This window comes from Sciurus vulgaris, assembly GCF_902686455.1.
Source record: "Sciurus vulgaris genome assembly, chromosome: 2".
NCBI lineage: Eukaryota > Metazoa > Chordata > Mammalia > Rodentia > Sciuridae > Sciurus > Sciurus vulgaris.
The window spans coordinates 187,657,898-187,680,018 of record NC_136462.1 but is presented as its reverse complement, the minus strand read 5'-3'; the positions used below and the strand labels follow the sequence as shown (position 1 = coordinate 187,680,018).

The window sequence follows — 22,121 nt, the reverse complement described above, 5'->3', positions numbered from 1 at the left end:
GTTGAAATGAAAATTTCCCTTAAATTACCATCTGACTTTAAGGCACAAGAAAGCATCTGGTTTAATTACAGTGAATTTACATGAATCTACTGACAAGAAGCACAGTTAAAATTAGCAATTTTAGTGTGCTTTTTTTAAGAGAATGAAATTATAAAGTAATTAACCTTTGTTGTAGAACTCTGTCAAAAGGATGGAAAGTTCCATGCTGTTAGATAGAAGAAGAAATGAAATTGTGGGAAGGGAAAATGTGGGTTCGTTAAAGAATTATAAAGAAAATAAAAAGCATGGGAAGAGGGACAGGTTTAGAAGTTAAGACAAAAAAAGGAACCTTTTATCACAAAGCCTTTTCATAATGCGAGAGAGAAAGGAAAAAATGACTCAGTTTAATCAAAGGAAAGTCAGTCTACCTCGCTGAGGAGGGCATCTTGACCTATGGAATGGTGATGAGCCTTGGAGGGGGACCGAGACAAAGCCCTCAACTCACTCTCTGCGGAGAACTGTGCTGAGTGGTGTGTGGCCAACAGCAGACGGAATAGATGGCTCTCAATTTGAGTGTGTTTAATTAGGAAAGTCAAAGTAAGGATCTGTGCAAAATTTTTATTTGCTATGAGCAAGGGATCATTTTAAAATAACCTTTAATCATCTTCTAATAGGAATTATAAACATCTTGCTGTGATCACATCTACTCTCTTTCACTTCCTCAAGTTCTGTAGCTCCAAAAATTCAACCTTACTAGGACCTGCTTCCTGTTCACTTGCCTTACTCCCTTCTCTTCCCATATTAAATTTATTGACCTATTATTCCAGTTACTCTTTACATGCCCCTTCAATATTTCAGCCCCATTGTTATTTCCATGTGCTCACCACCCTGGTTCCTTCTGATTCTCTGCTCATCCTGGGCCTTTTGTAGCTGACCACACACCACCATTTTGGATGCCCTCATTGAAGCCAGGAGCACCACTGGAGCATACCTTGAAAGTGCCCAGTGATGCCGTGTTTCCCTGGTCCCATAGTCCCTCCGCTCTCCTATACACTATTCCTCCCGTCGTCAGAACTCCAGTATCTCCACACTGTCCTCACACTCACTACATGACCTTGTTGCCTGTATGACAGAAAACTGAAGCCATTTAAATAGATTCCCTCAACTTCTCATCACCCACATCCTACCCAGATAGTTGACCTTCCCTCATACTTTCTGGGATAAATCATTTGCTTTCTAAATAACCCATAGAGTATTTATTTTGTGCCAATTCCTCCACTTACGGCACCGAATTCCATTTCCATTTCCCTATTCAAGGTCATTATTCCAGCAATTGTCTGTCGTATACCCTACATCAGAATTTCCCTCTATAGCACATCATATTTATGACCTACTACAAACTATATTTTTTTTTTCTTTTAAAAACAAATTTTAATGACTTTTTAGCGCATGTGAACTGCTAAGAAATGATTGTTCTGTTCTTGGTTTCGGCTGTTTTCCAGCTGTGGTGTTTTTCTCATTGATCAGAGAGAAATCCCCAAGGTCTGGCAAAGGAAGCTTTTTTTTTTTTTTTTTTTTTTTTTTTTTTATTGTAAACAAATGGGATACATGTTGTTTCTCTGTTTGTACATGGCGTAAAGGCATACCATTTGTATAATCATAAATTTACATAGAGCAATGTTGTTTGATTCATTCTGTTATTTTTTCCCTTCCCCCCACCCCTCCCACCCCTCTTTACCCTCTATACAGTAGTTCCTTCCTCCATACTTGCCCCCCTCCCTAACCCTAACTCTAACCCTTCCCTCCCCCCCATTATGTGTCAACCTCCACTTATTAGCGATATCATTCATCCTTTGGCTTTTTGAGATTGGCTTATCTCACTTAGCATGATATTCTCCAATTTCATCCATTTGCCTGCAAATGTCATAATTTTATCATTCTTTATGGCTGAGTAATATTCCATAGTATATATATACCACAATTTCTTTATCCACTCATCAATTGAAGGGCATCTAGGTTGGTTCCACAGTCTGGCTATTGTGAATTGAGCAGCTATGAACATTGATGTGGCTGTATTTCTGTAGTATGCAGATTTTAAGTCCTTTGGGTATAGGCCAAGGAGTGGGATAGCTGGGTCAAATGGTGGTTCCATTCCAAGTTTTCTAAGGAATCTCCACACTGCTTTCCATAGTGGCTGCACTAATTTGCAGCCCCACCAGCAGTGTATGAGTGTACCTTTCTCCCCACATCCTCGCCAACACCTGTTGTTGCTCGTATTCTTGATAATCGCCATTCTAATTGGGGTGAGATGGAATCTTAGGGTGGTTTTGATTTGCATTTCTCTTATTACTAGAGATGTTGAACATTTTTCCATATGTTTGTTGATTGCTTGTAGATCTTCTTCTGTGAAGTGTCTATTCATTTCCTTAGCCCATTTGTTGACTGGACTATTTGAATTCTTGGAGTAGAGTTTTTTGAGTTCTTTATAGATTCTGGAGATTAGTGCTCTATCTGAAGTATGATTGGCAAAGATATTCTCCCACTCTGTAGGCTCTTTCTTCGCATTGCTGATAGTTTCCTTTGCTGAGAGAAAGCTTTTTAGTTTGAATCTATCCCAGTGGTTGATTCTAGCTTTTATTTCTTGTGCTATGGGAGTCCTGTTAAGGAAGTCTGGTCCTAGACCAACAAGGTGAAGATTTGGACCTACTTTTTCTTCTATAATCTGCAGGGTCTCTGGTCTGATTCCGAGGTCCTTAATCCATTTTGAGTTTAGTTTCGTGCATGGTGAGAGATATGGGTTTAGTTTCATTCTGTTGCATATGGATTTCCAATTCTCCCAGCACCATTTGTTGAAGAGGCTATCTTTTCTCCATTGCATATTTTTGGCCCCTTTATCCAGTATGAGAAAATTGTATTTATTTGGGTTTGTGTCCGTGTCCTCTATTCTGTACCATTGATCTACCTTTCTATTTTGGTACCAATACCATGCCGTTTTTGTTACTATTGCTTTGTAGTAGAGTTGAAGATCTGGTATTGCAATACCCCCTGTTTCACTCTTCCTGCTAAGGATTGCTTTAGCTATTCTGGGTTTCTTATTCTTCCAGATGAATTTCATAATTGCTTGCTCTATTTCTGTAAGGTACGTCATTGGGATTTTAATTGGAATTACATTGAATTTGTATAGCACTTTAGGTAGTATGGCCATTTTGACAATATTAATTCTTCCTATCCAAGAACATGGAAGATCTTTCCATCTTCTAAGGTGTTCTTTAATTTCTTTCTTTAGTGTTGTATAGTTCTCATTGTAGAGGTCTTTCACCTCTTTTGTGAGATTGATTCCCAAGTATTTTATTTTTTTCGAGGCTATTGTGAATGGGGTAGTTTTCCTAATTTCTCTTTCTGAAGATTCATCACTTATGTATAAAAATGCGTTGGATTTATGGGCATTGATCTTGTAACCTGCTACTTTACTGAAATCACTTATGAGTTCTAAGAGTTTTCTGGTGGAATTTCCAGGTTCCTCTAAATATATAATCATGTCATCAGCGAACAGGGATAGTTTGAGTTCTTCTTTTCCAATTCGTATCCCTTTAATTTCTTTGGTTTGTCTAATTGCTCTGGCCAGAGTCTCAAGAACGATGTTGAATAGAAGTGGTGAAAGAGGGCATCCCTGCCTTGTTCCAGTTTTTAGGGGGAATGCTTTCAGTTTTTCACCATTTAGAATGATATTAGCCGTGGGCTTAGCATAAATGGCCTTTACAATATTAAGGAATGTTCCCACTATGCCTATTTTTTCTAGTGTTTTGAGCATGAAGGGGTGCTGTATTTTATCAAATGCTTTTTCTGCATCTATTGAAATAATCATGTGATTCTTGACTTTAAGTCTATTAATATGGTGAATTACGTTTATTGATTTCCTGATGTTGAACCAACCTTGCATCCCTGGGATGAAACCCACTTGATCATGGTGCACTATCTTTTTAATATGTTTTTGTATGCGATTTGCTAAAATTTTGTTGAGAATTTTTGCGTCGATGTTCATTAAGGATATTGGTCTGAAATTTTCTTTCCTTGATGAGTCTCTGTCTGGTTTAGGTATCAGTGTGATATTGGCTTCATAGAATGAGTTTGGGAGGGTTCCCTCCTCTTCTATTTTATGGAATACTTTGAGAAGTATTGGAATGAGCTCTTCCTTAAAGGTTTTGTAGAACTCGGCTGAGAACCCATCTGGTCCCGGACTTTTCTTTGTTGGTAGGCTTTTGATGACTTCTTCTATTTCAGTACTTGAAATTGGTCTATTTAAATTGTTTATGTCCTCCTCATTCAGTTTAGGCAATTCATATGTCTCTAGAAACCTGTTGATGTCTTCGAAATTTTCTATTTTGTTGGAGTATAGATTTTCAAAATAGCTTCTAATTATGTTTTGTATTTCCATCCTGTCTGTTGTGATATTTCCTTGTTCATTCCGAATTTTAGTGATTTGGGTTTTCTCTCGTCTTCTCTTTGTTAGTGTGGCTAAAGGTTTATCAATTTTGTTTATTTTTTCGAAGAACCAACTATTTATTTTGTCAATTTTTTGTATTGTTTCTTTTGTTTCAATTTCATTGATTTCAGCTCTGAGTTTAACTATTTCCTGTCTTCTACTACTTTTGGTGCTGTTCTGTTCTTCTTTTTCTAAGGCTTTGAGCTGTAGTGTTAGGTTGTTTATTTGTTGAGTTTTACTTCTTTTATTAAATGCGCTCCATGAAATAAATTTCCCTCTAAGTACTGCTTTCATAGTGTCCCAGAGATTTTGATATGATGTTTCTTTGTTCTCATTTACCTCTAAGAATTTTTTAATTTCCTTCCTAATATCTTCTGTTATCCATTCATCATATAATAGCATATTGTTTAATCTCCAGATGTTGGAATAGTTTCTGTGTTTTACTCTTTCATTTATTTCTAACTTCAATCCATTATGATCTGATAGAATACATGCTAGTGTCTCTATCTTCTTGTATTTGCTAACATTAGCTTTGTGGCATAATATATGGTCTATTTTAGAGAAGGATCCATGTGCTGCTGAGAAGAAAGTGTATTCACTCTTGGTTGGATGGAATATTCTATAAATGTCCGTTAAGTCTAAATTATTGATTGTGTTGTTGAGATCTATGGTTTCTTTGTTCAATTTTTGTCTGGAAGATCTGTCCAGTGGTGAGAGCGGCGTGTTAAAATCACCTAGTATTATTGTGTTGTGGTCTATTTGGTTTCTGAAATTGAGAAGGATTTGTTTGACATACATAGATGAGCCACTGTTTGGGGCATAGATGTTTATGATTGTTATATCTTGCTGATTTATGCTTCCCTTAAGCAGTATGAAATGACCTTCTTTATCCCTTCTGACTAACTTTGGGTTGAAGTCCACATTATCGGAAATGAGGATGGATACTCCAGCTTTTTTGCTGAGTCCATGTGCATGGTATGTTTTTCCCCATCCTTTCACCTTTAATCTATGGGTATCTTTTTCTATGAGGTGAGTCTCTTGCAGGCAACATATTGTTGGATCTTTCTTTTTAATCCAGTCTGCCAGTCTATGTCTTTTGATTGATGAATTCAGGCCATTAACATTCAGGGTTATTATAGAGAAATGATTTGGTTTCCCGGTCATTTGGTTCATTTTTAAAATTTTGTTTATTTATTTGTTTGACACAACTTGTTTCCTCCTTTATTTGACAATTCCTTTAGGATAATTCCTCCCTTTGCTGATTTGCTTCTTTGTTTTTCATCTCTTCCTCATGGAATATTTTGTTGAGAATGTTCTGTAATGCTGGCTTTCTTTTTGTAAATTCTTTTAGCTTTTGTTTATCATGGAAGGATTTTATTTCATCATCAAATTTGAAGGTAAGTTTTGCTAGGTATAAGATTCTTGGTTGGCATCCATTTTCTTTCAGGGCTTGAAAAATGTTGTTCCAGGACCTTCTAGCTTTTAGGGTCTGGATTGAAAAATCTGCTGATATGCGTATTGGTTTCCCCCTGAATGTAATTTGGTTCTTTTCTCTCACAGCCTTTAAAATTCTGTCTTTATTTTGTGTGTTAGGTATTTTCATTATAATGTGCCTTGGTGTGGGTCTGTTGTAATTTTGTGTATTTGGAGTCCTGTAAGCCTCTTGAACTTGATTTTCCATTTCATTCTTCAGATTTGGGAAATTTTCTGATATTATTTCATTGAATAGGTTGTTCATTCCTTTGGCTTGTTTCTCTAGGCCTTCCTCAATCCCAATAATTCTTAAATTTGGCCTTTTCATGATATCCCATAGTTCTTGTAGATTCTGTTCATGATTTCTTACCATCTTCTCTGTTTGTTCAGCTTTGTTTTCAAGGTTAAATATTTTGTCTTCAGTGTCTGAGGTTCTGTCTTCCAGGTGTTCTATCCTATTGGATATGCTTTCTATGGAGTTCTTAATTTGGTTTATTGTTTCCTTCATGTCAAGGATTTCTGTTTGGTTTTTTTTCAATATCTCTAACTCTTTATTGAAATGATCTTTTGCTTCCTGTATTTGCTCTTTTAACTGTCGATTGGTGCGATCAATCAATGCTTGCATTTGCTCTTTCATCTCCTCGTTTGCTTCTCTGATCATTTTAATTATGTACATTCTGAACTCCTTTTCTGTCATTTCTTCTGCCATGCTGTCATTGGGTTTTATTGATGTAACATCTAGATTTGTTTGCAGCATTTTCTTTCCTTGTTTTCTCATGTTGTTCAGATATCAGTGGACCGCTGAGATATTGCAGATTTCCTCTATTGACTTATAAGGTCCCTGAAGATTTCTACATATATCCCCTCTTAGCCTTCAGTAGGCTGAAGTCTTGGAGGAAGTTGATAATGCGGTGCTCCACAAGGAAGCTGCCTCTCTAGGAGTGGTGGCCTTCAGGTGGGGTATATTCCCTGCTAGTGGGCAGAGGTGCCTCCACTTGTTGACCAATGGTCATCCAAAGGGGACCTAGGCTGTGGGCTGAGGCAAGGCCTGTTTGGGCCTGTGTCTCTGGTTTTACCGTCCTTGTGGGGAAACCTCACCAGGCAGGGAAGACTCACCCAGTGGGGAGGTCTCGCTGGTCAGTTTCCTCCTAGAGGTTCCCCTCAATTTACAGCTACTGCCTGGGCTGGGTTGCCTTCCTCTGCAAAGTTTCCAGGGGCCCGGCCCTACCTCCTGGGCCTGGGAGCCTCACCCTTCGCAGATGAATCTCCTTAGGCTGCCCCTCCTCAGAGAATTTGCCCATAGGCCTGGAACCTTCACTCCGCCCTAAGCCTGTCTCTGTATGGCTCTTCCACCCAGAAGCCTCCTAGATCCTGGGACCCTGTTCTGCACCTAATCGCCTGGCTGCGTGGCCCCTCCTCTGAGCAGCCACCTGTGGCCCCAAACAATCGCTCTGAGTCCCAGAGACCCGCCACAGGCCTCTTCCTCCAGACAGCCGCCCAGTATGCCGGTGCGGTCACTAGGAGTCCAAGAAACTCACTGCGTGCCTCCTCCTCCCACCAACCACCCGTAGCCCGGGGCAATCAATCACTCCGAGTCGAAGTGACCCTCCCCGTTCCTCCTCCTTCTCCAGATAACCCCCCGGGGTGTTCAGGAGCAGTCCCTCTGAGTGGCTCTGAATCCACGTGACCCGCTGCACGGGTCCTCTGGGCACCGCCCGGAGCTCTGGTGCGGCCCCTCAAGACCAAGCGTCCCACCACGCTTCTCCTCCAGGCAGCCCCCCTGTGTTCAGGAGCTGTCACTTTAAGACCAAACAACTCACCACTCGCCTTCTCCTCTGAGCAGCCGCCTGGAGCGCTAATGCAGTCACTGCGAGTCCAAAGGACCCACCGCGCTCCTCCTCCTCCTCCTCCTACTCCTCCGGGCAGGCCCCGGGGTTCAGAAGTGGTCAGAGTCCAAACAGCTCGCCACGCAGCCCCTTCTCTGGCAACCGCCTGTAGCTCCCGCGTAGTCACCCGAATCCAAGCGGCCGCTCCTCTTCCTCCTTGTCCTCAGGGCAGGCCCCGGTGTTCAGAAGCGTCGTTCTGATTCCAAACAGCTCGCCGCGCCGCTTCTCCTCTGGCAACCGCCTGCAGCTCTGGTGCAGTCTCTCCGAATCCAAGTGGCCACGCTCCTCTCCTCCTCCTCAGGGCAGGCCCCGGTGTCCTGAGTCCACACAGTTCTCCCCGCCACTCCTCCCCCGGGCAGCCGCCGGAGCCCCAGTGGCTGCTCCGAGTCCCAGCGCTGTGCCGAGCGGCCTCCTCTACGGCGCTCCAGCGGGGGGAGGGGCGTCTCGCCGGCAGTTCTACTTCACAAAGTTTCCTGCGTTCCGGGACCCCCGTCCCATCCGGGATGCCCCCCCAGGGGGTGAGAGTCACCCGGCTACTTTGAGTTGGTCCCAAGCGTCTCAATATCTCCTCTCTTGAATCCTGAGTTCTGGAGCAACACGTAATGCAGCCACCCTCTAGGCCGCCATCTTGAAAAGATCCAAACTATATTTTTTAAAATACAAAATCACCCAGTCCTACTTTCTCTTCTAGGTACTATCTCATCCCTTGACTATATGCCCATTTTCTCTATTTTCTCTTGAACACACTCAACCAAAGTAACTCAAATCCCCACCATTAAATTCTTTCACCAAAACAATTCTTTCAAAGTTTTCTGTGATCTTACCATATCTAATTATACTCAGAGAATCAGAGCTTCTCATTTCACCAGTTGGCCATATTTGGCACAGTAGGTTGTAACATCCTTCTTAAAACTCTTTTTATGTTTGCTTGACTTCCAGGACAGCACATATTTCTACACTTTCCCTTCCCTCAGTGGCTCTTCCTCTTTGGTCTTTTGCTGGTTCCTTTTGAACATCTCAACATTATTGGCTCAAACCCTGGTATTCTTTCCTCTGTATCCATACCAAAGACTGTCCAGATCTTAAAATGTAGGCTTTGTGGACAGGCCATCTCTCTGCAGCTACTCATCTCTGCCATTGCAGCAGGAAAACAGCCAGAAACAATTTTTAAATGAATGGGTGTGGCAGTGTTCCAATAAAATTTTATTTACAAAAACAAGCAGCTGGTTGAATTTGCCCAGAGGGCCACAGTTTGCTGGCCCTGAATCCACATTCATTTCCCTAATTATTTTCTCCAGTCTTTTGGCTTTAAAATGCGTCCATATGTTAATAATTTCTCCAATTGATATCTCCAGGCCAGGCCTCTCCCCTGTCCTCCAGTGTCATTTGTCCACCTGTCTGCTCAACCTCTCCACCTGGATGGCACATTGGTATCTATAGTTGAACACGCGTGAAACTGAGCCCCCGAGTATCTCTCCACCACCACCAGGCTCACTCCCCCTGCCTTCTTCTTGATCTCAGTTAAAGCAACTCCATTTTATTCCTGGCTTAAACCCAAAACCTTGACTCCTCACTTTTGTCAGACCCGATGCCCTGGACTAAGTGACTCCAAGGAAAACTGGTGGTGTTGTATTGTTTGTGGTTGGTGCTCCTGACTTTGTTCAAAGAAGCAGCTTTGCTCACTCTCCACATCCAATTCTCCAGCATATTCTCTTGGCTTAGCCTTCAATACAGAGGCTTAGAAGTGTTGACCAGCTTCCCCAAATGCCCACAGTCTCTACTGCTGGCTCCTTGGTCCCAGCCACAGTGGTCTCCAATGTGGATTATGCAGCAGTCTCCTAAATGGTTCTTCACCTTAAACTTTGTCCTCTGCATTCTAAACACTGCATCCAGAATGATCTTGTTAAACCATGAGACAAATCACATCAACCCTCTGCCCTGAACCCTACATCAGTTTTGCATGTCACTGAGATTAAAAACCTCAAGGCTTTACAAAGATTCAGAAGGCTCCCATGTGGACAGAATTCTCCTTTCTGGTTGCCTGTGACCTCATCTTGTTCTACTTCTGCCTCACTTCATGAATCCAATCATTGTTGTTCTCATGTATGCCAAGTATGTCTCTGCCTCAGGGCCTTTGCATTTGCCATTTCTTCTAAGTAGAAATGGACAGACAGAGCTGGCTCCTTTACCTCCTTCAGGTGATATTCCAGTATCATCTCCAGGAAGCTCTTCCCAGGACATTTTATTAAATATTGGAATCCCCTCACACCACACTTTGTCTCTCTCTCTCTCTCTCTCTCTTCCCTGCTTCCTGGAGCTCTTTAGCATTTATCATCTGACATACTGCTTTTTCACTGTGCCTTTTATTGTCTCTCTTCTCCCACTAGAATGCACTCCACAGAGACAGGGTTTTTCTTTCTATTTTGTTTACTGCTACATTCCAAGTACTTAGAACAGTGCCAGGTAGATAATATGCACACATAAATACATTATCGAATCAATGAATCCTGAGTCCTTGGAGACAAAATAAATTTTACAATTATTTACCATAGAAATCAGAAGAAGATTGTAGAAAGCTGTTTAGCATCTGCAGTGAGCTATAAGAAAATAGCTTCTGTGGTTCAACACCATTCAGAAAGAACAGGTTGAGGTGAGGACACCCCTGTAAATAGAAACCATCCTGACTGGCTCTGCAAGAATTCAAATTAGTGCCCTCCATGCGACATGCGAGCAGTTTTCAGAGAATGCCACGGGAACAGGGGCAGGAGCAAACCCATAGGGTATTTACTTTGTGCCAGGCAACTTGCTAAGCACTTTATGTATATTAACATTGAATCCCTGCAACAATCTATGAGATAGGCACTGTTTTATCCCCATTTTAAAGTAAGAAAAGTGAGACCCAGAGATGTTAAGTAACTTGTTCCAGGTTAAACAGGAAACAAGTGGGAACAGACCATAAACCCGGAAGTCTGGCTTCAACCTGTGGTCTGGGTCATTCCCAACACTATCTTCCAGGTCTCAATGATGAAAGGGGGAGCTTTGATTCCAGATGGTGATCTGAACCCCCTTTTAAACTGTCTTGCCAAAGAAATAAAATCACCTCTACACCAGCCCTGAGAAGCATAGGAGGATGCCATACACCTCTTGGTATTTAATTTTGTACTAACATACACCCATGCCAGAAAAAATAATTAAGGCAGTGTCGGGGAGAGAGACATAACTGGGAAGGAAATGACGGGGCTGGGACTCAGGAAAGGAAAACCTTCTGGCACAAGAGGAAGATACTTTTGAGCGTGACCACATTAAATCTTTGACAGTCACTAACCTGGGCTAAAGGCAGAGGTGGACCAGGGACAGGAGCAGGGGTAGAGGAGCTCTACCTTGTGGGTGGCTTCAAGTGCCAGTCAGCAGTAGAGGAGGAGAGTATTCACTCCAAGCCTGTTCCCAGGGTGCACGGTAAATAGGAAAGGGCTTTACTAGGAAGCTATCGTTGCAAAGAGACACCCCAATGAAAGGAAGAGGCAATGCTTCTGGAAACTGCTCACTGTCCCTCTGTCTGCAGAGGAGCTTCCTGCTGCCTGATTATCTCCCTTCACTAACCACTCTTCACTCCCCCACAAGACAGCCAGACCTCTTATCTGGCCAAGGAACGCATGAGCATGTATAATTCCTTGCCTTTCCCTCCGAGATGGAAATACTTAGACAGGAGCTCACAGAAAGGTACTGAACAGATGAAAAATGCCCTCGTTTTTATTAAACGGGGCTGATCTGATAGTGCAGCATCGTTATCCCCACGAATTACAGCAAGAAACCAGATATTTTAGAACAAAGACACTAGTGTCCTTTCTCAAATAAGAATAAATAAGAACTGCGATGAAGCGTGTTCATGGAACGAGAGTTAACACAGAAGAAACCTGAGTTCTCTAAGCCTCGTCTTCACAAGGGTTCACAACAGTTTACTAGACGTGTGTTTAAGGAATAAAACCCATAAAGTAAAGCAAGGTCACAGTATGCAGCTGGCTACTGCTAAATTAATGAGATGTTTGTTTGTTTTATGCATTTGTATAGAATTTTTCTCACAGTTAAAAGGTTAAGAAGGATAAAAAGTATATAAAATTTTTTATCAATGAATTTGAATTTAGGTGATAGGGGAAACTTCCTGGCAAAATATTAATTTCAAAACCTGACTCAAGGGAAGAAATTTCCTACACAGTTCTACAACAAATAGGGAAATAGAATCAGTAATTTAAACTTTTCCAACAAAGGAAACACCAGTCCCAGGTGGTTTTACAAGTACAATCAGACAATGGCCTGGGAATTTGTAATTCCAGACTCACTGCCATGCTTTCCATAAGAGAAAAGAGGAAATTCTCCCCTCCTCAACTTTTGACATGACTGTAACCCGACTTCAAAACTGGACTAGCTTACAATAAGAAAAAAGAAATCAGATGCAAATATCCCAAACAAAACATTAACGAACAATCCAAAACTACACAAATAGGAAAAAAAATTTATTTCAAAAAATCAATACTGGTTCAAATTTAGTAAATCCACTTATGTAATTTGCTACATTAACATGCTAAGAGAGAAGGAAAAATTTATTATTACTACAATGGAGGTGGTTAAAGCTCAGCATGATTTAAAAACAAAATATCCTTGTAAACTAGGAATGAGATGGGCCTTCTTAATCTTATAAATGATAACCATAAAAAACCTACAAATACCATACTTTAGGATAAAATAATAACACAATTATCTTTAATATTGGGAAAACACATACACCTCTCATTATTACTGTTAAATATTAAATTGGTGGCCCTAGGTGAAGACGAGAAAATAAAGCAGATAAGGGATTAGAAAGAATAAGACTGGTAGTAACTATGGATACTACAATCATTTACATAGATAACCCAAAGAAATCTGTACACAAATAATTAGAATTAATATATTTGCCTAGTTGTCAACTTTAAGGAATCAATTGCATTTCTATTCGCCTAGTAAGAATGTGCTATTTTCTTGAAGATACCATTTATAATAGCAATTAAAAAATAAGGCATTTAGTAATAGATTTAACAAAAGTTTTCAAGGTGTATATAAAAATATATAAAGCAGAAACACATTTAGGAAAGCCCCAATAAAAGAGATATACCATGTTTATAGATGAGAAAATCTAATATCATAAACACACAATAATATAAATACATGAATGGTTTTGTAACTGAACTGTAATTCATGCAATACAAAGCACAAACATTTTTCCCAAAATGTGCAAGCTGATCTAAATAAGTAGAAAAGGTAACAAAAGCAAGAAGAACAAAGTAACAGACCTTGCTCTTTCAAATATCAATACTTGCAAATTATTGTTAATTAAGGAGGTGGGATATTGACACAGGTTTAGTTCAAGAACAATTGAACAAAACAGAACTTAGAAATAGATCCATAGAAGCCAGATTGGGTCTCCAGAAACTCAGGAGGCTGAGACAAGAGGATTGCAGTCTCAACAACTTAGCAATATAGTGTCTCAAAATAAAATTTCAGAAAGGGATGAGGGTGTAGCTCAGAGGGTTCAATTCCCAGTACCACAGACACACATACACAAAAGGAAGAAATTGACCCATACATATGTGGAAATGTGATAGAAGTTAAATGCAGCAGGGCAGATCCTGAGTTACTAACATTTTCTTTTTCAATGTGTGGTACTAGGTCAGGGACAAAGAATTGAAATTGAATTCCTACTTCTTAGTAGCCATAAAAACACTACTTAAAATGGGTTGAGTTCATTTAAAGAGAAAAGCAAGACACAAAGTGAATGAAGGTTTTTGCATAATACATATAGCCAATAAAAGAATTCATATCAAGAATTTACCAAGGACCTCTGCAAATCAACAAGAAAGAGTTGATAATGTCCAAACATTAAAAGATGCTCACCATCTTTAGTAAATAGGTGAAAACAGATAGAATCTCAGTGAAGTCTCATTTAACCAGTTGGTCCAGAATTTTGGACCCAATAAAACCAAATATTTGTCACAATATAGAGAAGAGGGAACTTTCAGAAGATTGCTTCGGGGAGTCTACACTGCAACCACATTTTGGAAAATGATTTAGCATTACTCAGTAAAGCCCCTCAGTCTACCTGTCCTATTCCTAAGTTCACCTTAAGAATGTACATAATATTCATATGAGCCATGTTCTGAGATAACTCCATCTGGAAACAACCCTAATATCTATCTGTAAAAGAACAGTGAAATAAATACAATACGATGATATTTCTGAACTGGAGATGAAGGAAATACATCTATGTGCATCCATGTGGATTAATCTCAAAACAACATTGAGTGACAAATACAAATCTTAGAATAAAAAAAAATGTTTGTATCTATAGAGGAAACCAAGAAGAACTAAATGAGAACTTGTCTTGGTATAGATGTATCTATTTATAGCTCCAAGTAAAACTAAAGAGATTGGCTAACAAAAAATGGAGTGTAGAGCTTGAGTCTTTGTTGTTATTGTTGATGGGAAAAGAAGGAGTCAGTGATGTGAGGCACACAGGATATTTCAATGGTACCCTCATTCTCATTTCTAAAGCAGATAGTGGACATGTGTTCATTTCATAATTATTCTTTATGCAGAATTACATAGCTTTTAAAAATATTTTTAGTTGTAGATGGACACAATACCTTTATTTTATTTATTTATTTTTATGTGGTGCTGAAGATGGAACCCAGTGCCTCACACATGCCAAGCAAGCCCTCACCACTGAGCCCCAGCCCCAACCCTGCAAGCAGTTTTTCCTATGCAAATGCAACAGGAGCAAAGTAATAAAGTCCTAGAAATGCAATTTGTAAGGCACAGAATAAAAGTCCTATTTTTAACCAAGGGACACAAAATGAAGCATTAATAAGTGAAGAGTTATACAGCATTATGAAATAGAAGGACACATAGTTGTAAAGAGATGTCCTAGCCCCCCAACAAAGAGGAGAATGTACCTGAACTGCCATTATGAGTTCTGATGGAATAGTTTTGAAATGTTATAAAATCATTCTGAAGTTCTTCTGAAGGAATAAGGGGGTACTGATATTCCCAGAAATTTTGCAAAAGGAAAATAATGAAAGAGAAGGCCTTGTTCTCCCAAGTATTAAAGCATGTCATCGCTACACAATAGAGGGACACTGTCACAGGAGAAGCTACAGCTCCCTCAAAGTTGCCAGGATATGAACTAACTTAACACGGTGGTAGGATGGCTTTGTAAATCCCTGGGGGGAAGTTTTAACTGGTCAATGCACTGTCCTGAGAAAATTGTAAGGAATTATAGTTAGATTTCTACTGGGTACAATATGCTAAATAAATGCCAGATGGATTATAGTGTTCCATGTAAAGAGAGAAAGATGGGAATAAATTACAAAATAAATCATGAAATAGCTATTCATTGGGGTTTTATGTTTATCTGATTTGGGATGAGAAAGAGAATTTGCTCTAAACCCAAAAGACCAGGTTGCCCCTGATGCTATTTTGAGATTCACTGTAGTATTCATCCTCCACCTCCATCAGATGGACTTTCAGATGAATGGGTAGAATCTGCAGCTCTGTTCAGCTCACTTTCTGTTTCTTAGTCATTAAAACTTCTTAATTCTTCCCAAATTCTGACTGCAAGTTGTCCCTCATTATATTATTGGTAGGTAGCTTCACCCCACTTCTTAAGAGAGCCCTTAGGTACCTCAACTCCTCCCTCCAAAAACATCTGCAAATTTTCTCATCTCTCGCAGAAGGAAAGGGACTTTCTTTCCATCCACCCCCATTCCTGCCTTCTGGGGCTCTCTCAGTGTCAGTGAGCCCCTCTCTCTTCTCCACGATTCCACCCCTTTCTTCTGTTTTGAATTCTTCCTGGTTGCCCCAGTCCTGCAATGACCTTGCCCATCTTTGGGAGGGGACGCCATCTGGGCTCCGTAGCTCATTCCTGCTGTGTTGGTGTCCTCGCTTCACCTTCCACTCCCATCTCAATCCTCTCCAGGATGGCTTGTGACACCAGCATTCTCCCCAAATCACAACCAGCTCTGGTCACAACCTTGAGGACAGAACCCTTGAATCCATGGGAAAACTTAAGTCCACATCTTACTCAACTTTCGGCCACATCTGTCATTGTTGACCAGCCCCTTCCGGTGTTCCAGTGACAACTTGACTTCCTGGTTTCCCGGTTGTCTCTCTGCACACTGCCTCCGGTTTCTCCAGTTGTTTTTATCCTAACTGTTAATAATGGAGGCCCTCTTCAGCTAATCTTTTTTTTTTTTTTTTTTTTTTTTTTTTTTTAGCTCTTTCTATACTCTAGCTGTAAGATCTATTTGCCAACCACGTTTCAGTTTCCAAACATTGGCCTGGTCTTGTATACCCAGCCAATAATCAATCGCACCTCTACGTATACCCGGGGTCATTCACCTCTGAGCCACATCCCCAGCCCTTTTTGTATTTTATTTTGAGACAGGGTCTCATGAAGTTGCTGAGGCTGACTTTGAACGCCCAGTCCTCCAGCCCCAGCCTCTCAAGTCACTGGGATTACAGACCTGCTCCACCACACCCACCTAAGACCCCCACTTTCTATGCACAACAGTCTGAATCCCCAGTTGCATAAATCAAAGTTCTGGGGCCCACCATGACAAGTCTCTTCCCTCCTTGGTCCTTATTCATCACCATCAAGTCATGTTAGTTTAGCATGACAAATACCTCCTATACAATCCATTTTTCTTCTACATTCCCTCTCCCTGGTCCAAAGGACCGTCCTTTCACCCAAAATGACAATAGTAATCTCCTAACTGATTTTTTTCCTTCCACTCTTGACCTCAAAAAGCTATTCACTAGCTGGGTGCAGTGACACACACCTGTAATCCCAGCCCCTTGGGAGGCTGAGGCAGGAGGATCAGGAATTCAAAGTCAGCCTCAGCAAAACCAAGGCACTAAGCAACTGAGTGAGACCCTGTCTCTAAATAAAATACAAAATAGGACTGGGGATGTGGCCCAGTGGTCAAGAGACCCTGATCTCAATCCCCATTACTCCCCCGCAAAAAAAAGCTACCCACCACATTCCAACACACTCCACTTTTGCTTTGGTAACATCTACTTATCCATCAACATTAATTAATTTGCCACTCAATATCCTGACTTGCAAGGCTAGATTTTCTCTACTAGATTCGCCCTAATGCCCAATGCCTGTAACTTAGAGTTAACAACTTTGATGAATTTATTTGGGTGTATTTTTTAAATATATATCTCCCTTCCAAGAGCAGATGGTTTTATCAGGGGTTCATCTACATCCCTAACGTCCCTCATAGTCCCTTGGTCACATTAAATAAGAAATATTTATAGGGAGGGAGAGTGAGTGGGCTAGGATAAACAATAGGAGATATGACTAGGTAAAAATTTCTACATACCTAAAAGATTTCTAAAGCAAATGAAAACCTGGCAAAAATATTTGTAAACTATGCCAAAAGAGTATGTCCTCAAAAGCAGATTATAGTTATAAGCCCATAAGATAAAAATGAGCAAAAATAAAGAGACATACAAGAAAATGAGCAGAGGGTGTAGAGAGCATGTTCCTAAAAGAATCAATGCAAATGGCTAATTAAATTGAAAAAAAAAAATCTGTGCTCTCCAGCATTCTAAAAACGATACACACATGCACTTAATTTTTTAAATAGTGTTGGCAGAGATCAGTACTAGGCATATTCTTCTGTTGGAGAGTCCAGATTTGTACAAACTTTCTGGAAGGCAATCTGGTAATACGTGTCAAAAGCTTTAAAAATAACATGGTTTGCACACTTTGGCCTAGTAAATTAATTTCCATGAATTTATCTTCAGGACATCAACAAAGTTGCATACACATACCTTATAAGAATGCTCTGTGCAGTGCTACTCAGAATAATGAAGAATTTGAACCAAATTTAATGCCCAATAAGAAAGGATTGGTAACTATCATGATAATGGGGGCATTTTCTTCTAAGCAGCTATTAAAACGTATAATCTCCAAAACATTTCAGGTTTTTTTAAAGTCTATGATTTATTTAGTGATAAAAGAAGGTCACAACACAATATACACAGTAGGGGTTAACATTTTAAAAAATCAAATATAAACATGCATGTTTTAGATTTTTAAAAAAGTATTTATATTCTATACATGAAAAACTGGAAAACATCTTCAGATATGGGTAGTTTGCATGCTTTTATTCTTTTTCTTTTTTAAAAATCTTTTGTGTATTCTTAATATTCAACAAATTGTGTGTATCATGTCCATAATGAGGAAAACTAAACATATTTTAATTTAACAATGGGGAACTGATCGCAACATATGGCCAAGGCTATATCTAGAGAGGCGTAGCCTCATGATTAAGGGTGTATGACTTGAAGCTCGTAGACAGGTGTTCTGTTCCCTCTTTACAACTTAAGAGCCATTTGACCTTGAGCAAGGTATTTAATTCTCAGAGCCTAGCTCTCTTATCAGCACAAAGGAGATAATCCGTACTGGGCAGAGCTATTTTATGGCTTAAATGAAATAATGTATGTAAAATTCTGATCAAAGAGTAAGCACTTAGTAAAACTACCTGCTTTTATAATGCTGAAATATAAATAGATCCTATAATGATTTACATGAATTCATGATTCTCTAGAGGGTTAGAACTGAAAGTGTGGGAAATCATTTAGCTTCTGGCTCAGCATCTTCCAGACTATTGTGAGGATGCTGGAATTCCAGCAGGAGGATGCTAAGAAAGACTGACCCGTTACAGGAGCAGCCCCAGGAAAGACTGTGTTCCCTAAGGCTAAACATTTGTGTAAGTCATTCATTCACCTGTTCATCCAACCAGCAAATGGTATTTAGCATCTACTCCATGCCAGCCCTGGAGACTCAGCAGCAAGACAAGCTAGCTGCCATCTTGGAGCAAAGCAAACAACTTCTAAGTGGACTGAAGTTTCAAGGCACTCAGTTTTTATTATATTAAGGAATCTGGAAACTAAGGAAACCTTTTCTAAAGCTGAAGAAAATTTGGCAGAGTTAGGAAAACAAGAGTTGGTAAACTTCTGAGGTCTTCTTTAATTTCTTTCTTTAGTGTTCTGTAGTTTTTATTGTAGAGGTCTTTCACCTCTTTTGATAGATTGATTCCCAAGAAGTTTTTTTTGTTTTGTTTTGTTTTGTTTTTTTTGTTGTTTTTGTTTTGTTTTGTTTTGTTTTGTTTTTGAGGCTATTGTGAATGGTGTCGTTTTCCTAATTTCTCTTTCGGTGGATTCTTCGCTGATGTGTAAGAACGTGTTTGCTTTATGGGTGTTGATTTTATATCCTGCTACTTTGCTGAATTCATTTATTAACTCTAGAAGTTTTCTGGTGGAATTGTTTGAATCTTCTAAATATAGAATCATGTGGTTGGCAAGTAGTGGTAGTTTGAGTTCTTCTAATTATGGCATTTGCTGGTAAATGCTTGGTGCTGGAGAATGTCATGCTAACCTACATAAGCCAATCCCAAAAAACGAAAGGCCAAGTGTTTTCTCTGATATGTGAATGCTAATTGACAAAAAGGTCAGGGAGGAGGGCTAGGGAAGAATAGAGGTATTTTGGATTTGGCAGAGGGGAAGAAAGGATAGTAGAATGAATTGAGCATTATTACCCTATGAACATACATGACTGCGTGACCATGTAATTCCCCATCGTGTGCAATCAGAAGAATGAGAAGTTATTCTCCACTTATGCATGATGTGTCAAAATGCATTGTACTGTCATGTATAGCTAATTAGAACAAAATTTTTAAAAGGAAGAACAAAAGAGTTGGTAGACTGATGGCAAAGCCCACTTTGTATTCCTCACGTACCAACCCTAAAACGAAGACCTAACTGGGGATTTCCACACATTGACAGGGCGGGGACCTGCTGTTTTCTTCCTTGCTCTGATCAGGTTCATTCCACTAATGTTCAGTCTGCAGATGAAAAACTGTCAACCTTCTAAAGAGGGGTCAGCAAATTATATTCCATGAGTCAAATCCCGCCTATTGCCTGTTTTTGATAATAAAGTTTTATTGAACATACTATACCCATTCATTTATTTATTGTCCACAGCCATTTTTATGTTTTGATGGCAGCATTGAGGAGTTCCAACATAGACTGTATCATCCATCAATCCTAAAATATTTATACTTTGCCAACACCTGTTCTAGGTTGACGGGCCTGGAGAAGTAATGTGGAAGGTGACATCAAGTTTGTAACTTTCTTCTTCTGTAGTTCCAGGAGCTGTTCCTCTTGAATCCATCCAAGGAGGGCCCTTCGAGGAGAAGATTTATATCCAGTGGAAACCTCCAAATGAGACCAATGGGGTCATCACACTCTATGAGGTAAGAGGCCTCTTGGGCTGCTTCTATAGTAAGTGAATACCTATTCCATTGAAGATATAGAGGTGAGAAGAACACATCTTTTCTGATAATATAATGGAAATGAAACACCAGAGCACAGAACTGGGCTGTCTTGATAGCCTAAAGAGAAAGAAATCTGGACACATCGTACCTTAAGATGACTGTGGTGACAACTAATCCCTCCTGCAGAAGAGTCAGGAACCCAAGGAGTCAGATTGTCCTGATGTAGAACAGAGGAAGAAAACCCATTCCTGGCCAATGATAGTTGGCCAGGAAATCATGATACGTGGTACTCACCCTGTGGATATCAGTCCCTAGGCTTTGAAAAGAATCCCAGTGTTATTTTCTGACTCAGGGTTACAGGATTCCTTTAAATTTCTTTGTACCCAAGGCATATTATATTGTTAGCCAAGCAATTATATCCAAATGCCCCCGCCAGACATTAGCTGGGCCTTATATCAGAGATGGAATTAAGCCTTCTCATTCAGGCAGGAATGTCTCCACCAAGACAGCCTAATATGGCTTCCTGAAAATTTGTAAAACAAACTTCATAGAAGTCCATTGCCAAACAAAACAAAAGATCTGTGAAAAAGCTCCCTCAGCTTAGATTCAAGTACTGGAATGTGGGTAAGATTGACTTTCCTCTCACTCCTGAGACAACACTGGATAAAACAATAAAAGCAGAGCAATGCAGACGGAAGGGCGGGATGCTGAAACTGGAAAGAGGTAGCTCAGTCTCCGACTAGGTGTACCATGGTCTCCAGTGACCTTGGGCGGGCTTCTCCTGTCCCCAAGCCCATTGCCTCATCTGTAAAATGGGGGTGATGTCTATCACTTTTGTCACTTCAGGGTCACACTAGCAAGCCTAGGGAGGGAAAAGGCACAAGCACCCCAGGCAGAATGACCTACTACGGACCCATACAGGACCTTAAACCACTGAGTGCTCTTGCCAACACACACACCTCTGGAGAGGGGCTAGTGGGGTGAGCTCTGGGGAAGGAAGTCAGGGAGTATTGATGAAGGAGAAAGGCTCAGCATTAGTCTGAGGAACCCATATGCTCTCTAGGATGTAGATGGTCCTCAGAGTTCTCTGAAGCAGGGGATTATCCTCAATCTACAAGGTTTATGAGAAAATACCTGTTTCATTAAATCTAGCATTCCTTAGAAGAGACATCCAAAACTTCAGTTTAGAAATGACAGGGAACTCGGTGCAGCTCTCAGGATCGGCATTTGGGAGGAAGGAACAGACATCTATCTCAACCATTATGAGCCTTTCTGGGCTGTAAGGAGAAGCTTCCTTCCTGAGTCTGTTGTAAGAGAAGGGGAGGGAGTCACACTGATACACCTTGCCAAGGACATGGTCCAGACCTCATCAGGGAAGTTGGGGACTGGAAGTTTGATGAAACAAAATCCAGTAATTTCAAAGGTATTCTTCGTAATGTGGAGACCACAGTTATACACACACACACGATAGAGATCTATTGTGCATAGCAAGCTGTTTCTCTCTGTGTGGCAGAAAGAAAGGACCCATGATTTGAGGAGCAATTGTAAGATGTGAAAATCTCTCCATGCCAGAAATGCAGGCCTTTTGAAATTCACAGGTCAATAAGATTTCAAAGTTTTGAGGGAGGAATATAAGTGCCTTACCATCTTTTAACATTTCATAAAAGAAATCATTCAAAAAATACAGAAAGGACATAATTTCAAATTGCATAAATTTAACTTTATGAATAACTCATGACAATTGCCTTACTTTCTCTCATTTTGTCTTGGAATGATGACAATTTTGTCTTGAAAAGGTTTGGGTCCTTTAGGTACCTGCACTTGGAAACCACTGGGCTGGGTCCTATTGCTAGTGGGGTCATCTTTCTGTAGAGACTTCTCTCTCTTGAGAGTAATATGCTTTTTCTTCTAGTACAATTG

General features: G+C 40.3%; 1 protein-coding gene across 10 annotated transcripts in view; it reads left to right on the top strand.

The window, feature by feature from the left end:
* PTPRT (protein tyrosine phosphatase receptor type T) overlaps window positions 1–22,121 on the top strand; it is a 1,026,485-nt gene that overhangs the window by 661,591 nt on the left and 342,773 nt on the right. For all 10 annotated transcript variants that reach the window (XM_079126897.1, XM_079126896.1, XM_079126893.1 and 7 more), the window contains exon 9: window positions 20,071–20,180. In XM_079126897.1, coding sequence (XP_078983023.1) covers window positions 20,071–20,180 — 110 coding nt within the window. The remainder of the gene's footprint in view (window positions 1–20,070; window positions 20,181–22,121) is intronic.